Source organism: Octopus bimaculoides, chromosome 1 (assembly GCF_001194135.2).
Source record: "Octopus bimaculoides isolate UCB-OBI-ISO-001 chromosome 1, ASM119413v2, whole genome shotgun sequence".
In the NCBI taxonomy this organism is placed as follows: Eukaryota; Metazoa; Mollusca; class Cephalopoda; order Octopoda; family Octopodidae; genus Octopus; species Octopus bimaculoides.
This window is the reverse complement of record NC_068981.1, coordinates 119,255,936-119,274,526: the sequence shown is the minus strand read 5'-3', so window position 1 is coordinate 119,274,526 and position 18,591 is coordinate 119,255,936. Positions and strand designations below refer to the sequence as shown.

General features: G+C 35.0%; 1 protein-coding gene across 2 annotated transcripts in view; it reads right to left on the bottom strand.

Annotated features, from left to right (window-relative positions):
- LOC106871508 (mitochondrial Rho GTPase 1) overlaps positions 1–18,591 on the bottom strand; it is a 99,496-nt gene that overhangs the window by 54,237 nt on the left and 26,668 nt on the right. For both annotated transcript variants that reach the window (XM_014918007.2, XM_014918008.2), the window contains exons 2-4: positions 6,455–6,513; positions 3,124–3,205; positions 1,253–1,296 (exon numbers count right to left, since the gene is read on the bottom strand). In XM_014918007.2, the coding sequence (XP_014773493.1) occupies positions 1,253–1,296; positions 3,124–3,205; positions 6,455–6,513 (185 nt within the window). The remainder of the gene's footprint in view (positions 1–1,252; positions 1,297–3,123; positions 3,206–6,454; positions 6,514–18,591) is intronic.

Sequence of the window (18,591 nt, the reverse complement as noted above, 5' to 3'; positions counted from 1 at the left end):
ATCCACTGTGCAAAAGTGGGCAGCAGTATTTAGGAAGAGAAGGGAGAATACTGAAAATGACCCAAGGTCTGGATGTCCTGCAACTGGTTTTTGTTAGGTTGACTCTGAGGCCCTTTGATTCTAGACCTTGCTTCCACACCTGAAACTTCTCCTCTAGTTCTGATAGTGACTCAGCTATTAGAGCAAGGTCATCAGCATAGAGGAGCTCCCAGATGACAGGCAGTTGATCATGAATCCAATAGTCAATGCCATAAGCATATCCCGTGAGACAGTTGAGAATATTCTGCACAATGAATTTGGCATAACAAAGGTTTCTGACACATGATCAAAACCACAACAGGCTGATCACATCACAGGAAAATTTGACATTGTTTGGGACAGATCATCTGGTTTCCTTGAACGCTTCCTAACCCAGGATCAGTGTTAGGTTCATTACTTTGAATCAAAAACAGAGACAATCCAAGCAGTGGAAACATTCCCCCTCACCTGCTCCAAAGAAGACCAATGTCATCTCATCCTCAAGGAAGGTGATGGCCTCAGTTTTGAGGATGCTAAAAGCATTGTGTTTATTGAAGATCTTCAAAAAGGCTACTGCATCAATGGAGTGTATAATGCTAACTTGCTGAGGCAGTTACGAAAGGCTATCAAGACCAAATGTCCAGGAAAACTGACAAATAGGGTCTTGTTTCATCTGGACACTGGTCCAGCACACAAGTCCTTGCTTTCAGTGGCTGCTATGCATGTCTGGTTGATTACCCTCCCTAATCTCCTGATTTGGCCCTATTTGACTATCATATGCTTCTCCAACATGAGACAACACTTGGCTGGGAACCTGTATCTGCTGTTTTTGACTTTTTTGATGAACAGGATGAAAGATTCTTCATCAATGGGATCCAACACCGATGGAAGAAGTGAGAGGACAGCAAGGGCAATTATGTTGAAAAATAACCTCATCTGGTTGCATTCCATGAGAGAATCTTAGTCAGCCTATGAACTTTTCAACTAACTAACTCTCTCTCTCTCTCTCTCTGCATTTGTTCTTTTAATGTTTGTTTTTCCGTGCTGGTATGGCTTGGATGAAAACATATTTGGTCTAGGATTTTATGCCCAGGTGTGTGTGTGCATACATATTTTCAATACAATATTTATGTGGTGTATTTACTGAATGCTGTGGTACAATGATTCTATTAACTTTTACTTTCATAATAATTTAAGGCTGAAAAAAGAAAGAAAAATGAATAAATGATAATACCTTTTGTATTTCATTACATAGAGCATTTTCATCTTGTTCTTGAGCTGCAAAAGTAAAATCAGAATTAAAATGATGGAACAAAGCTGTATATAGACACATGGAGACAATAGAATAGTAATATTTGAAATTTATTTATATTTCTATCCTTTCCAATTCAAGCTAGTATGGTCATGATGACAATAATGCAATTCTAGAGTATAATTAATGCTACATTATAGTTAATGTATTTCTATGTTAATCTTTTACTTGTTTCAGACTGCAGCCATACTGGGGTATCACCTTGAAGTAATTTAGTCAATTAAATGACCCCAGGACTTCTTTTTTTTAAACCTGGTACTTATTCTATCGGTCTCTTTTACCAAGCCACTAAGTTACAGAGATGTAAACACATCAACAGCAGCTGACAAGAAGTAATGGTGGAGGACAAACACAGACACAAAGACACACACACAGAGCTAGCTAGCTATATATATATATATATATATATATATATACAGACACACACATACACACATTGATTTCTTTCAATTTCCATCTACCAAATCCACTCACAAGATTTTACTCGGCTCAAGGTTATAGTAGACGACATTTGTCCAAGGTGTCCTGCAATGAGACTGAACCTGGAACCTGTTGTACTTTTTTTTAATAACTAGAAAGAAGAAATATTCATTAGGGTAATGCATATCTGCAAAATAAGGCTTTGAGGAGACAATTGGTTCTTCAAACATTTGTTATCTTATAGCTTGATTCTTCTAATTTCAATCACTCTATCATTAATAAGATTCAATACAGCAAGCATGTATTTCATGCATGTAAGTAATGAAAAAGTACTCCAAGCAGATTGCATAAATTTACTTTGTGGTTTCACCACACCTTAACAAAGCTGGACTTAGGCAGCTCAGAGGAAGTACGACTGAAAAAACTTGATATATACTAGATTGTGGGGGAGGACATCAAATACAAATCAAAGACAAAAATGAAAATTCTAATGGGAGTTCTTGTAAATTCTAATTGAGTTCAATCATGAGTCTGATAGTATAACGAATTAACTACCACTCTTCAGCTTGTGGTTTCAATCTTCACCTTCTTACATATTTATTAACAATATACAGAAGATTTAGGTGCAGTGGATATTAATTAATAATGGAGAGAAAACTAAACTATTGCGTTAAACTGTCTGGTTTATCCTTAACCCTTTAGAATTCAGATTTCTCTATCAAATGTAATGCTTATTTATTCATATTGTTTTGAATTAATCATGCAGCTTGTGGCTTCAAGATTTTAATGGTGTGTTTGCATAATTTTAGAAAGACATTGTAGGATGGGTGTGAGAGGTTGGATCTGGTCCATTTTAATATAAAACAAGTAGAATATTTGGGCAGATGTGGCCAGATTAAATGCTAAAAGGTTAATGACCTTTAACATTTTCCTTGCTGTACAAGAATATATAGAAAAGAAAAGTATTAAAAAGCAATGCTATGTAGTTTTGAAGAGGATTGAAAGTATTTTATGCAATATTCTGACAGGAAATGAAATGTAACCAAAAATGCTTCAATTATAATTGAACCAGCTAAAAAGGCACTTTATTTTATTTTGATAATTTTATTAAAAATCCTCAATATTAAATATTCATTTTTCCAAGGTGGTATGAATTAGATTAATCTGCAGCACAATAGTACAATTTGGTTACTACATCTGGTCATCAATAACACCAACCATCCAATCAAAGATAAATGACCAAAAAATGAATTTCTAAAGTACAGGTGTTACATACTTTAAAAAAGAAATTCTAAGACTATTAGGAAACAAAAAAATGTATATGGTCAAAGGACATTCTTATGGAAGTTATTTGATTATATAAAGTCTTTTACCTGAAAAGTCAACTATGTGAGTGGGAACCCGTTCTGGTGTAACATCAGCAGGAATAGTAATCTCCTCTGCTTTTGCTGGCACCTACAGAAAAATTCCAAGAACTAGTCAACAAATCTCAACCCAAGTAGAAAATAAAAGGAAGTATTTTTTCCCCTAAATCAATTGTTTTTAGAAATAAACATAAACATGAAAAGAATCAAAAGCGGACGAGAAAACTTCAAACAATATACAACATGGAAACTGATTTAAGTAATCAAATTAGATATTATTTATGAATACTTGATAAAAAGATTCTTTATAGGAGTTAGCAATGAAACATGATATGAAATGAACATTTTTCTTTTGTTCATTTGTTTTTACATCCATTACACAATGATCTTCTTTCAATTTACATTTACCAAATTCATTCACAAGGCTTTGATCAGCTTTGGACATCATCATCATCATCATCGTTTAATGTCTGCTTTCCATGCTGGCATGGGTAGACGATTTGACTGAGGACTGGCGAGCCAGATGGCTGCACCAGGCTCCAATCTGATCTGGCAGAGTTTCTACAGCTGGATGCCCTTCCTAACACCAACCACTCCGAGAGTGTAGTGGGTGGTTTTACGTGCCACTAGCACGAGAGCCAGTCAGGTGGTACTGGCAACGGCCACGCTCAAATGGTGTTTTTTATGTGCCACATGCACAGGAGCCAGTCCAGCGACACTGGCAACGACCTTGCTCGAATGTTGTCTTCCACATGCCAGTAAGGCGATGCTGGTAATGACCACGCTCAAATGGTGCTTTTTACATGCCACTGGCACAGGAGCCAATCAGCGGCCCTGGCAATGATCACGCTCGGATGGTGCTCTTAGTGCTCCACTAGCATGGATGCCAGTCAAGCGGCGCTAATGGGACTGAACCTAAAATTATATGGTGAAGAAGCAAACTTCTCAACCACACCACTAAGCCCACACCTTAATGTTTTAAAACAATTATTGTTAATAAACAATTATTTTTAGTATCTATAATCATAATCATACAGTGATAACAACTACAGCTGTCCCTTAAGGTTATGATGCCAATCATTTTTTTGCGAAATATTGTAATAACATTCCATGTATCAATCTCTCCTTTTTTACTGGAGAAAGAGCCTGAGCCTGAAATGTCAGTAGTTTCCTTTCCACATGGCAATTAAGCTTATTTTTAATAAACTACAATTTCTTTTGGATTACTTTTTGTTGATACATAACCATACTGGATTCCTCTGATTCTGGATTTTACCTTATGATTAATGACATGGAGAAGATGGGCAGTTTTGTTGTTGTTTAACTGCATCTCTGGTTGAATAGAATTATGGCACAAAGGCAGTTAAATGGATAACTAGGTGCAATCCAGATATAACACACCCTTCTGACATAAATATATGGATGCAGTTTTTAACCCTTTTCATACCAACCACCTGAAACTGCCATTGGTTCAATGATACAAATTCCCAGTTTTAAAGAGATCTAAATTAAAACCTTCCATCATAATTTTATGTTAATCTATGTTTCAAACATCTGCTTAATAAAGACAGTTATTTTATTAAATCCTTAATTATTTCCAAAATTAATTGAAACAAGGGCAGCATATTTCAACAGAAATATGGTAACAAAAGGGTTAATAACTTATAATTACTTATAATAATGATAAATTTCCAATACAAAACATTTGTTTACGTGAAGAGGACATTTTTAAATACAGTCATTTTAAATGTAGGGCATTTTTAAATATAATCATACAGAGTATTTTTTTTAATATAATCATTTGTTAAATTATGATTTTCTTTTAAAGGTTATACTCTTTAATTTAATTCTTCCCATTAATTATGGTATCATATCTACTTGGTTGAAGAAGATTCAATAATATATTTAGATAGAAAACTGAATATACTCTTGTTGTTAGCTGAACCTTTATTTCTTGGATTCAACCACTTAGAAAGGCATTGACAAAATTGTCTCTTTTCTCATCTCTGAGGAAACTTGTAAAATATGTGATGTGATTGAAAAAAATTATTCAAAATTTGTTTTATACTTTTAAGTCATTCAAAATTAAACAGTGGAAATAATTTTTCTCATATATATAAGATGATTAGATGATTCCCTTTCATAGTATTGTCAAACAAGAATAAAAACATCACATACTGTTGAGAAAACATTATACTGCAAAATATCATAGTTTCACCATCATCATTTTACAGCACTTTAACATCCAGTTTTCCATGCTTGCATGAGTTAGACAGAATTTAGTGAGGCAATTTTCTATAGCCAGATATCCTTCCTGTTGCTAACTTTCACCTGTTTCTGAGCAAGGTGATATTTCCCCTTTCACAGAAGATTAAAAACAAATGATAAAGTTTGTATGACAATGACACCCGTTTACAACTCTCGCGCAATATTAAAATAAAGAAACACAAACACAATATTCACCCACACTTACAATGCACTCACACACAACAGACTTCTTTCAGATTCTGTCTATCAAATCCATGCACACAGCTTTGGGCAGCCCAAGGTGACAGTAGAAGGCACTTACCCAAGATGATGTGCAGTGGAACTGAACTCAAAACATGGTTGGGAAGCAAACTTTTTAACCACATAGCCATATTGCACCTACTTAGAGTTAATTAGTTCTTTGTCTTTAATGAAGCTATTAGTTAATAGCAATAAAATGTTTAATTAGCATAGCTATTAACCTAAGGATAGTAAGTAGTAACTTCAGTCACTACTTCAGAACATGATCACCCTGTCTGACATGAGTCCCACCTTCAGCTGACAGCACCTGGTATAGGGCCTAGTCAAGGGTTACAGAACCCTGGCTAATGGGTAAACAAATGCTTTGGTTTGAGAGAAAATGCTATGGAGCAAACCTTATAAATCTTTTTAATAGAACTCTTAAGGCAGATTGACATTCAATTTGACACTGTTCCAGAACTCCAGAGCCAAATTTACTCCCCTACACTCCTCTGGACCACACTAATGAAACCAAAAGAAACAGCCTGGATCTGATCAATCCTGGATCTCCATACACCCAACTTAGACTTGTACACTAGAGTGGTCATTGACAGGCCAGAAGTGCAAAACTACATTGTCTCTTGAGACAGATGGATGTCAAAGAAAATAGTATCGTAACTAAAATTTCTACTGCATTCTTAATTTTGTTCACCTTCAGTTTTTAGTAGTGGTTAAAGATTTTCAATTACTCTTAAATCTCTTCACATGTGGAGGTTGAGCAGTTTAAGGATTCACTACTTACTTGGCAATGCAAAAAAGAAAATATGAAATAAGAAAATTATAACAGACTAACCTCTTCTGGAAACTCTTCACTAACTAGGGAAAGAATTAGAGATGTCTTTCCCACAGAAACTGCAAAAATAAAGAAGATATTAGTTAAGACACATATTCATTATATAACAGACGTATATACATTGTATATTTAAATTATCATTTGTTTTTATGTTGAGTTATAATAAAAAAATTTTTTACATTAAACTGAAAAACACAATACTTTTTGTAGAGTATATATTTATTATACTTTTACAAGAAAATTGGTGACAGTGACTACAAAAATTCAGCCTGCTAACCTTAGTCAGAGTCACCACTCTTCTTACAAAAGTAGTTTTGTGTGTGTGTGTGTGTGTGTGTGTGTGTGTGTGTGTGTGTGTGTGTGTGCATGTGTGTAATTTTTTGGATCAATGAGTATATGTCAATTAGTGTGTTGGGTAAAGCACATTCACAGATTGGGCTACTTGGTGTCATCCACAGTTGGGACATGTTCCCCCTGGATCTATGTCAGGAATTCCACAGTGTTAGTTGAGATAATAACAACTTATGAAGGAAATGGAAGATAGATTTAGCACTAGTATTTATTCAGTACAACAATCATTTCAACTCATCCTGCAACTGTCTGTTATGAGTAGGATATTGTGCATCTAATTGTGTTGCATCAATCTGTGCAGTTTGTGTCATATCAGGTTCATGCATAAAGAAGGGGATGTAGTTCTAGATATATTGGGTTCTCCTAGACATGAACAACATGCCTAGGAGAACCCATTAATTAGTGTACTCCAAAGGTTAAAGTTTAGATATTGTTTCTAAATAATAATATCAAACCAACAAGGAAAGCTCCATGCAATCACTCAATCTGCTAGAAATAGCAGCTGAATCTTCCACAAATCACAACCTTGTCTTTATTTTTAAAAACAAAAACAACCCATTGGATAACATAATCCTAGATATATTGTGTCTCAGAACAGATGGGACAGTTAAAGCTAAAGTGGCTTTAATCATAGGTCTGCATAACCAGGACTGATCTGGAACTAAAAACAACAGTAGCTCATTTAATGGTATTATTTAGGATGTTCTAAAATGAAGGAAAAATTTGTTGCCTTAATTGATACACATTATTCCTTTGAGAAAAAGCATGGCAAATAAACCAATGATTATTGTAATCATTGAATTGAGCTTACTGTAATTATTGTAATTCATTTTAGTTTACATTATCATTGTATGCAAACAAAACAAAATTAGATAACTTTTATACATATTATTACAGTCAATGAACAATGTCACAAGACGGTAGATACAGTAGAATATCGACTAAATAACTTGTTGCATTTACTTAGTTCCTCTGAATTGGAAACACTTTCTTTTTTTTTATGGCAGTTAGAGTAATACACTGATACTATTCAATCAAATTACATGATACCCTTACAAGAATTAGCCTTGTAATAGTTAAATCAACAAATATCTATGTAGAAGACATTTACATAGCTGCTGCAGATAAATGCACCATCATCTTGTGTCCTCAGCCTATAACAACATTTTTCCCAATAATACCCACCTAAATACTGACCAACCTCATTATTACTTAACATTTACCTGTATGATATTTCAAATGTTAAAAAAAACGTCAGGTATTGCATTGATGAAAGTATTAGTAACTGCTACCCTATACACCCCAGAAAGTTAAAAAGCAAACTGGACCTCAGACAACTAACTACCACAAACTATTTTCTCAGCAGCTCTAACAATTCTGCTAGCCACCACTCTACCTAGTAAAGAAAATGAAAATGGAAAACATTTGGGACAGTGCTGCTGCCCAATAGAGCCAGGATGGTGCTATTGCCACTCATGCATAGACAGCTTAGATCACAGCTAGAGAAAAGCCACTTGTTAGTTTGGCTTAAAATTACACGCATCCTCCATAAGTGTGCTGTCTCCTCCCTATGTTTTTTTCCATCACTATTATAATGGTCTCTGATCCTGGGAATTGGCTGGCATTGTGCTTTTGGCCCACTCTTCTCTCATCAAGTCTTGTTGTGCCTCATCCCCACCCACTGGTCCCACACCATCCACTGTGCCTAGTCTTTTCTGTTCGATACCTAAGCCCTCTGGATTCTCCTCCCTACTCATATCTTTCCTACAGGTGTAACATTAACAACATTATTCTCACCCATTTTGGAGAACCTAAGACCATTGCCCCTTCCTCAGATCCACATGTAAAAAGAAAAAACACAAGAAAAAAACTAAATATTCTTGAAATCGCAATAACATCTTAAACTCAATAACACCTTCAACTGAATAATCTAAAAATGAAAATGTTTACCTAAAAACTAAACTATTTTCATATCAATGGGCTGTAATAATAGTCAGTCAGTGTAGAACAGTATACATGTCACACAAACACCTTTCTCTTTTTCTATAAATCTAATGGCTTGAGCCAGGGCACTTATGATACTTATGAATCATAAATTTCTAATTTAACAAAAAAAATATATATTATACAAAATGTTGAAAACTATAGAAATGATAACAGGAATATAAGTACCAGATGACTCATTCCAACCAACTTTTGCTGACAAATATGGAGCTAAGTCAAGTCATTATGGTGGTTTGTTTTTCATTTCTCTCTCATTTTAAACAATATTTTAAATTTCTATCCTTAAACTAACTTTTCTCTCTCCCAAACTATGAACACATTTTTACCCATGCTATTATTATTCAACAAAGCTTTGTTTTAAATACCAGCCACACCTGTCTCTTGGAGGAATAAATTACCCAGTTGCTTGTTGTGTTTATGCCATGTCAGTCAGTAGCGAGTTTCTTTTCATTCAACCAGTTTTTCTCTCACTTCATGATTTATTCTATTCCCTTTCCCTTTTTTCTTTTATACACCATCTATCTCTTTCTTTCATCCCACTCTTCTTTTCCCTTTTCCTTCTGTCTTTGATTCCACTCTATTCATTTCTTATTCATAACTCCTCATATTACATCGAAGAAAACCTGTGTACAAAATTAGACACTTCAAATGTCTAATTTTACCTTCTCTTGTTTAACATTCAGCAATCTCACATTCTTCTTTCTCACAATATAATGGTAGGTTGAGATGTTCCAAAATGAGCTAAATTCATTTGTAAATCTCTCAAGGAAATAAATACATATATATAGGGGGGGGGACACTGAACTTTAAATGCTTGCATATACACAAAATTGTGTAATCATTCTGAATGAAACATGTTTGACCATATCTATACTGTATAGACTTTTAGAGTTCTCTCTCTCTCTCCCATCATTTATTATCAGTACCAGGGGGTTGTCTTATTCCCAGCAAATAGAAAGGGGAGAAAATAAAAGAGAACCAAACCAAAAGAGTAGTAAGAAAAAGAGTAATGAAAGAGTAAAGATTAATTAGAGAGAGTTTACATGATGAATGTTGGTTATGAGATTGAATAAGAAACATCATAAAGAACAATGTGAATGAAAACAGAGAAATAAGAGGGAGAGTGATGGATGTCATCAAGGAATGATAGAGGAGGAAATAAAGTGAGGGATTGATGGATAGCAATGAGGGCTATGGATAACATGAGTACTCTGTACCTCTGTACACAGTTTGCAAAATGCTCTCAAGCCATTTTTCTATGCCTAGTTTTGTTAATAACCACTTGACTGTAGGCAGGGAACCCTGGCAAAGGCCTTCTCCAGACCAATAGAAGTAGTTAGTTCTGAATCATGAACTTCTGTGTTGCCTCAATAGGAAGGGGTTACAGGTTCTACTTAACAAGAGTGGTAAAAAGATGGCTAGCAAAAAAAAAAATGGTGGTAAGGTAGGGACTGAATACATATCTGTGGAATACTATCCCTCATTATACAGGTGGTATGATAGAAGAGAGATAAAGTAATAAAGCAATAGAAGAACATTGATAGGAGAGGGGTTGTGTCATAGATAAAATGAGAAAAAAGGGAGAGCAACAGAGACTTACTGTATGCATGACAGCAGTGAGAGACTCAAATATAGATATTATACATCTTGTCCATCACCCCTACTAACATCATTTTTGCATACATTTTTCCATGTTTGTATGTAAATGTCTTCCAGAGCTCTCACAAGTTATTCATTTGCCCCCAGTTTTCTTCATGACAACCAAACTGTAGGACATGAAATTGTCAAAATATAGGTAGAGTGGCTTGCACCTAAGGATTTCAGTTGTAATCTCACTTGGAGGAGTTCACTGATAGTGACCTTCATCCTAGCATAATCTTGAACTGCACCTTGTCAAGACTAATTCTCTTCCTAATTAGTTGTGCTATAACTTATCCAGTAACTTTCATAATCTGGTCTGTCAACTTGTTGCATCTGTAGTTGCTCCACTTTAGAATATCTCCTTTGCTCTTGTAGCAAAGGATAATACTGCTTTGTTTTGCAGGGTATGACACCCTTCTATATTACCTGACTAATACCAGTGACATACTTAGCCAGATATTTTAACTATTTAGTATTTAAATTATTCTATCAAATGTAATGCTTATTTAATCACATTGTTTTCAATTAATCATGCATTATCTTGTAGCTTTGAGATTTTGATGATGTCATCAACATCATCATTAAATATCCGTTTTCCATGCTGGCATGGGTTGGACGGTTTGACTGGTGTCTGGAGAGCCAGTGGCTACACCAGGCTCCAATCTGATCTAGCAATGTTTCTACAGCTGGATGCCCTTCCTAACGCCATCCACTCTGAGAGTGTAGTGGGTGCTCTTTATGTGCTACCGGCACAGGAGCCAGTCAAGTGGGCTTGGCATCGATCACGTTGTGATTGTTTATTTTTAGAATGACATTTCTAAGATACGTATGAGAGGCTGGATCTGGTTGTTTTGAACATAAAGCAGGTAGAATATTTGGACTGGATATGACCAGTTTAAATGCTAAAGGGTTAAGCATCTCAACAATTACCCCTGATGGTTCAACTATCTTCCTTGATTTCATATCCTTAGCTGCACTTTCAACTATATGGTTGTCAATTTCAATGGCTGGTCCTTCTGTTTACTCTATTTGAGGTAGAACTTTACTTATTTATACATTCCATTATTTAACAGCCTGTTGTAATAACATTTCTATGCCTCCTCCTTTTCAGCAGCAGTGAGATCAAGTGCACCATTATCATTCCATACATACTTCTAAAAGATGCCTCAATTTCCTTGCAAATCCTAACACCACAGGCTTTCGTATTTACTTGTAATGCAGAAAATTTTAAGATTTAGAAATGTCATTTATTTTTTATTCTAAATATTTGCAATTATATTTGAGATACAATATATCCAATGTAAACAATGGGTGCACAAAAGATGTGGTGGAATCTTAAGCTAACTAACAGAAAAAAACTTTCATATGTTACAGATGCAAAGCAGTAGTTTGCAATAAAAGCATCTACAAAATGCAATCTTTCATCTGCACAACATACTTGCTAGTAGTTGACAGTCTGTTGAGGTGATATAATCAGTGGTGGAAGTAGGTGTTGTGAAAGGACTCTAGCTAGAATTAAAATAGGGTGGTAAAGGGGTTCAAGTAATTATTACCTATGTTAACCACAATGAGTTTCTCTCTCCAAGTCGAGGGCAGGTTGTATAATACTTGCATATAAAGTACAATATTGTACAATAGCAAGCCATGGGTAGTGAATGAGGAAAGTTGAAAAGAAAAGAGAATGAAGTGAACCTGTTAACTGGGTTTTAATGTCAACATGTATGAGCTACAGGGTGCAAATGAACTGAGAAAAAACAATGAGCATTACAGCATTCAAGTATAGTGTGTAAGAAAGAAAACTGTGCAGATAGACAGGTATGAAGAATGTAGAAATGTCAAGAAATCTAAGTAGAAGGAGCCTACAGCAGAGGAAGATGCAATGAAATCTGATTTCAGAATGAAAGATCTCATGAATAAGATAGCAAGAAATCATGAATGATAAGATGCTCAGACTACTGTAAAAACCCATGTAGTTTTAGAAGTGTGTATGGAATGATTTTCAGGATAAAATTTGTTTAAAAAAGCTTCTACAAATGCAAAATTCACACCTAAAACTTCAGAATTGCTGATACAGCCAGGGGGAAAAGGTTTTCAATTTAGTTGTATTTAGCATAATTTCACTTACTTATGATTAGATTTTATTAAATTTTCATTAAATAAAAATAATTTCTGTTTAACAGGTATCACGTTGAAAGCTATTAAATTACAAAGTGTTTGTGTTGTTTATAATAAACTTTATTTTACATTTCTTGCTCACAAGAGATTATGTCCGATCTTTAGCATACTGCTGTGTCTTCTCAAATCACGATCACAGGAAAAGTTGTTGATAAGAATTACCAACAAAACCAAGGCTAATAAATACACACAGGTGTTGCAAATTAAGTTTAATTACTAATAAACAACAACTTGAATGACACTTTACCCAGCCAACAGAGGAAAGTGACTGATCAAACTGATTATGTAAACAGAATTCTTTACTGCCTATTCTTGTCAGAACTTTTGATACAGAGTATCGAAATTTTAATCCCTTTCACACTTATAAAATGTCAAGCAAACTTTAAAATTTGTCATTACTGTTATTGTCAGTATGGGCAGAACTTATGAATCGTTTACTGCAAAGGAGAAATTAAATATGTTGAACATGCATTTGAACGTGACAAAAGAGCTGCTGGAAGGCATTTTAATGTTAATGAAGCCAATGTTCGAAATTGGTGTAAACAGTACAACAAACTTAAACCTGTGCCTAGTAATAAACAGACAAAAATAGAAACATACAATCAAGATAATCCATATCATTACATTTTTTTCAGTCAGGAATATCCATATCACTATGTATGCCAATGGTGCTCCATTGTGATAGGTAGAAACTCCAAGCAATGTAAAATATGGCCTGAACTGTGTTTACCAGCATGAACGTCAGACTCTAAAAAGTAGTTAACCATTTAATGGTATTAGTAAATTCATACAGAAAAAGTAAGCATTATACCATCCAGCATAACTAAAAGTCAACTTCATTATATTTTCTAGGTGCAGGTGAGGCTATATGGTAAAAAGTTTGCTTCCCAACCACATGGTTCCAGGTTCAGTCCCATTCGTGCGTGGCACCTTGGGCAAGTGTATTCTACTACAGCTCCAGGTTAACCAAAACCTTGTGAGTGGATTTGGTAAATGGAAACTGAAAGAAGCCTGTAGTATGTATGTGTGTGCACATATGTGCACATGTGTGAGTGTGTATATGCTTGTGTCTCCTTGTCTTGACAGTGTATGCTAATTGTAAAACGACTGCCACTACCATATAAGCAATGTCGTTCATTTGCAGTATTTTGCAACATGACTGGCCATGGGAAAATATTACTTTGCTTAGAAACAAGTGAAGACTGGCAACAGGAAGGACATCCAGCCATTAAAAAACCTCCTTCAATAAACCCTTTCCAACCAATGCAAGCATGAAAAAATGAACACCGATATGATGATGATCCATTTATTTTCCTTAAACCTTACAAAGTAATTATTTTAATTAGTGAAAGAATAAATATAAGCACAGGCATAGCTAGACATAGGCATGACTGTGCAGTTATGAAGCTTGCTTCATAACCATGTGATCTTGGGCTCAGTCTCACTGTGTGGCATTTTGGACATCTTTATCAACAACACTGGGCTGATCAAATCCATGTGGGTGGATTTGGTAGACAGAAGCTGAAAGAAACCCAGCGCGCACGTGTGTGTACCTTTGTCTTGACATCACATGATTGTAAATGAGCTTAACTGTTTATAGTCTTCTGTAAAAAATGTCTAACCACAGAATCGATTAACTATTATCTAGGAAAGAGGTGACAGAGGGAGACAAGAAGAGCATCCAACTATAGAAAATCTGCCTCAACAAATTCCATCTGACCCATGTAAGTAATATCAAATAATGACGATGATAATTGTAAGAGTGTTCATTCAGCTATGTAAAATGTCACCTACACCAACTAATTTAGCATTTCTTTTATGCAATTAAAATGTACATTTAGAGCAATGGTCTTTAAAACACAGCACAGTGGCAAGTTGCAAGGACACCTAGATACACCTTGGATTTTTTAAAATACAAGTCTCTAGAAAATCCATATTACGGTTTCAGTATATTAAAAAACATGTTAATCATGCACTGACGTCACTATGTTGATCATAATTTTCTTATATACTCTGATATGACTATATAAAGCTAAGGATTAGGTTTCTGTACATTTTCTTATTTCTGACTTTAAAACTTGGTTTCTTTTATCTTTTACCTTTTACTTGTTTCAGTCATTTGACTGTGGCTATGCTGGGGAACCACCTTGGAGGGGGGTTTAGTTGAACAAATTGATTCCAAGACTTTTTTCTTTTTTAAGCCTAGTACTTATTCTATCGGTCACTTTTGCAAAACTGCTAAGCTATGGGGACTTAAACACATCAACACCAGTTGTTAAACAGTGGCTGGAGGGGGGGGGAGAACACACACATATATATATATATAGTGTGTGTATATGACGGGTTTCTTTCAGCTTCTATCATCCAAATCCACTCACAAGGCTTTGGTCGGCCTGAGGCTATAAGAGAAAACACTTGCCCAAATTGCCATGCAGTGGGACTGAACTCGGAACCATGCAGTTGGGAAGCAAGCTTCATACCACACAACCATACTTGTGCATATGTTTGTTTGACTTTCCATGTGAAGTACACCAGTAATATTTTATTTATTTATCTAACTTCCAGTCTGCCAACATTAAGTCAAAATGATTTGAGAACAACTGATTTAGAGTGTTGATAAATATAACTAAGCAAGATTATTTAGCTTTAGTTAGATTTCATAAACAGATATTAAATAAAAGTTTCAGGGCATCTTTTTACAGTTCTGAATAATTCAAACACCAAAGAAAACAATATATGTTTTGCAATAATGTAGTTCCATGTTCCTATTCCATTGCTTGGCACCAAGAGCAAGTGGCCTTGGAGTAACCAATTCCTTAAGAGTAAAATTTGAAAGGTGGAACCCCATCGCACATGTGTGTGTAATGGTGTAAACTGATACCTCAAAATGAATTACTTTCTAGTATTTGTTTCCTTCATAGAACCTAACTTAAAACAACTGAACTTAACTGTTCAACAAATAAACTTGATAAAATGTGCACCAGACTGAACACTCAGCTCAACAAAACTAAAACCATTGAAGTTTTAAGATAGTTGCTGTCTAATGACTGAAACCAGTAAAAGAATGTAACACATACACAAGTATACAATAAATATTATTTAGCAAAAAAACAATTTTCCATTTTTGGAAGAAGTTTGTTTCATATATTGATCTTAGTTGATCTTGAGCACAAGCTATTTTATATCAGAAAGCCTCTATTTTAATGTTTTACTACTTTGTGTCAAACTCACTGATGATGGTATGATTTCTAACATAGATACAAGACCTCAAATTGAGGTGTGCATGAAGAGGATAGTTAACTAAAATGATTCCATTTTTTGTCTGCTAAATATTTCATCAATCACAAAAAAACGACAATTCAAACTTTGAATGTAAAGTTACATACCTAAATAATGTAAGCACTTTTACAAATACTGTTATTTTTCATTATTTACCACATAAACATGTAACCTCCTCTCACCTCAATACTCAATAAAGAGCTACTGCCAGAAAAGAATTTGACTCTTTCGTCACCAAACCGCCCAAAGCTGCCCGAAAAAAATTTTGGTTCACGTGACCAAGCCGCCCAAAACCGCGCGTAATCACATATTCATATTTAAATGAGATTTTCAGAGCAAATCTCGTTAGTACATTCGTTAAAACACGTGATTATGCTGCGTAAACAGTTCAGCTATAGTTTTGTACAACGATCGACGTGTTATTTTAATTTTGTGAGATTTTTTTCCAAATTTGTTTCTGTTGTGTTTTTAAAATTTGTAATGCTGACAAAAAAATGGATACGAATTTTATTCTGTCAAGCAGCGAGTCAGAATTTGAAGGATTTTCCATTGAAGACTTTGATAAATCTAACTCTGTAACCAGAAAAAAAAGCACATGGTATTTGATAATGAATCTGAAGTTTCATTTTCCGAAAGTGAAAGCAGTGAATCCGAGAGCTCCGATGACAGCGATATAGAGAATGAATTGGTACCTGAATTGAGTGAAAATTTTAAAACTGTTTCTTTCGGTGATTTTTCTGAAGAAACTGGACCAAGTCACAGTCTTACCGATGTACCTATTTGAAATGATTACGGCGGAAACAAATCGTTACGCTGAATGTAAACAAAGCGTAAGAAAGGATAGTTTGTGGTTTCCCACAAACTTGAATGAAATTAAGGCATATTTTGCCATAAATATTATTATGGGCATTAGAAAGTTAACCAGAATAACAAATTACTGGAGTAGTGATGAACCCTTTGGAGACGAATATGTCTCAAGTATAATGACGAGGACACGATTTTTGAAATTAACTCAATATCTACATATAAGAGACACGAGCAGTACACCAGTACGTGGAGAACCAGACTTTGATCCCTTATTTAAAATAAGACCCCTCATTGACTCAAAACACATATAAAACGGTTCATAGACAAGGGAGACATTTATCAATTGATGAGGGTATGGTGGGCTATGAAGGCCGTGTGTGTGTTTTCGACAATATATGCCAGGAAAGCCCACAAAACGGGATCAAAGTTTGACTGGGTACTGCTCTGAATTTGAATTTTAGGCACTGTCATGGTATTAGCTGTCAGAATTGAAAGTAGAACTGACAAGGAACGTTACTGCTGGTTTGAGTCGATTCTTTGGCTACTGACTAGCCGGAGCTATCTATCTGTCTGTCTATCTCACTATCTCTCTCTATATATATATCTATCTATCACTCGTTCACCTCTGTTTGTATCCGTAGAATTTATCAAATTAGAAAACGCAAATTTAATATAAAAATATATTTTCTGAAATTGCAAATTATTTAAAATAGAAAAATATAATTTTCAACGGAGAGAATTTATCAAAATAGAAAACAAATGAAGTTTGAAGTTTAAAAATAATAGGATACGTTCCTTGTCAGATTTTTCTACTTTCACTTCTGACAGCTAATACCATGACAGTGCCGAATTTTATACTGGCAAAAGAGACAATTATGTAAGTCAGCATGGTCTAGGGTATGATGTGGTCTGGAATTTATCACTTCCATACCATAACCAGGGCCGTATATTATTTTTTGACCACTTTTTCAGTTTGGTCAAACTTGCGAAGAATTTGGATACTGTGGCAACACATTCAGGTGCTACAAGTGATCGCTAGTAGAAAAGGACTGCCGTTGAATATAAAAAAAAAAGGTGAAATAATTCAACAGCAGAAAGGAAATTTGCTAGTGACCGCATACAGAGATAAGAGGCAGATTAATTTTCTGTCTACCTGTGCACGGTCACATGTGGATGAAAATGGCACGCCATTTGTGAACCTCGATTATAACAGGTACATGGGTGGTGTAGATCGGCTGAATCACATGATGTCTTATTATCCAGTTGACAGACCGGGGAATAAATGGTGGCGATACCTGGTTTGGTATATAGTAAATATGAGTATTACTAATGCATTTATACTATATACCAAATCGGAGCCGGCTCGAAAGCGATGAGACCATCTGCCGTTCCATGCAGATGTAGCAATGCAACTAAGAGCTGGCTATTCCTCAAAAAAATAATAACTGTAGGGAGAAAAAGCAAAGCCTGCCAGAGAGATATCCCTCTGAATTCAGCCGATCTCCATAAATTAGAAAAGAATCGAGGGTCGCAAAAAGCAGTGTCGCGGATGCCTTCATCGAAAAAGGAAAGCTCCTAGTGGAAGGGCTGTTGGAACAACTTTCCAATGTGCATTCTGCAAGGTTGCATTATGTACAGCAGGGTGCTTTACAAGTTTTCATGATAGGAATATTGTTTGATTTGTATATATGTGTGATTTGATTTTATATTTTCAAATTTACTTCGTTTTTATTTTTCTTTATGTGTAATTTTAATTTACCTGTAAGGTGAGTGACGAATTTTGATTAATTTCTTTTGTAAATCATTATTGTATATTTCTGTGTATCTATGTATATGGGAGAGCTTATTTAATCTAGTTGATGGTGTGTGTGTATTTTGTT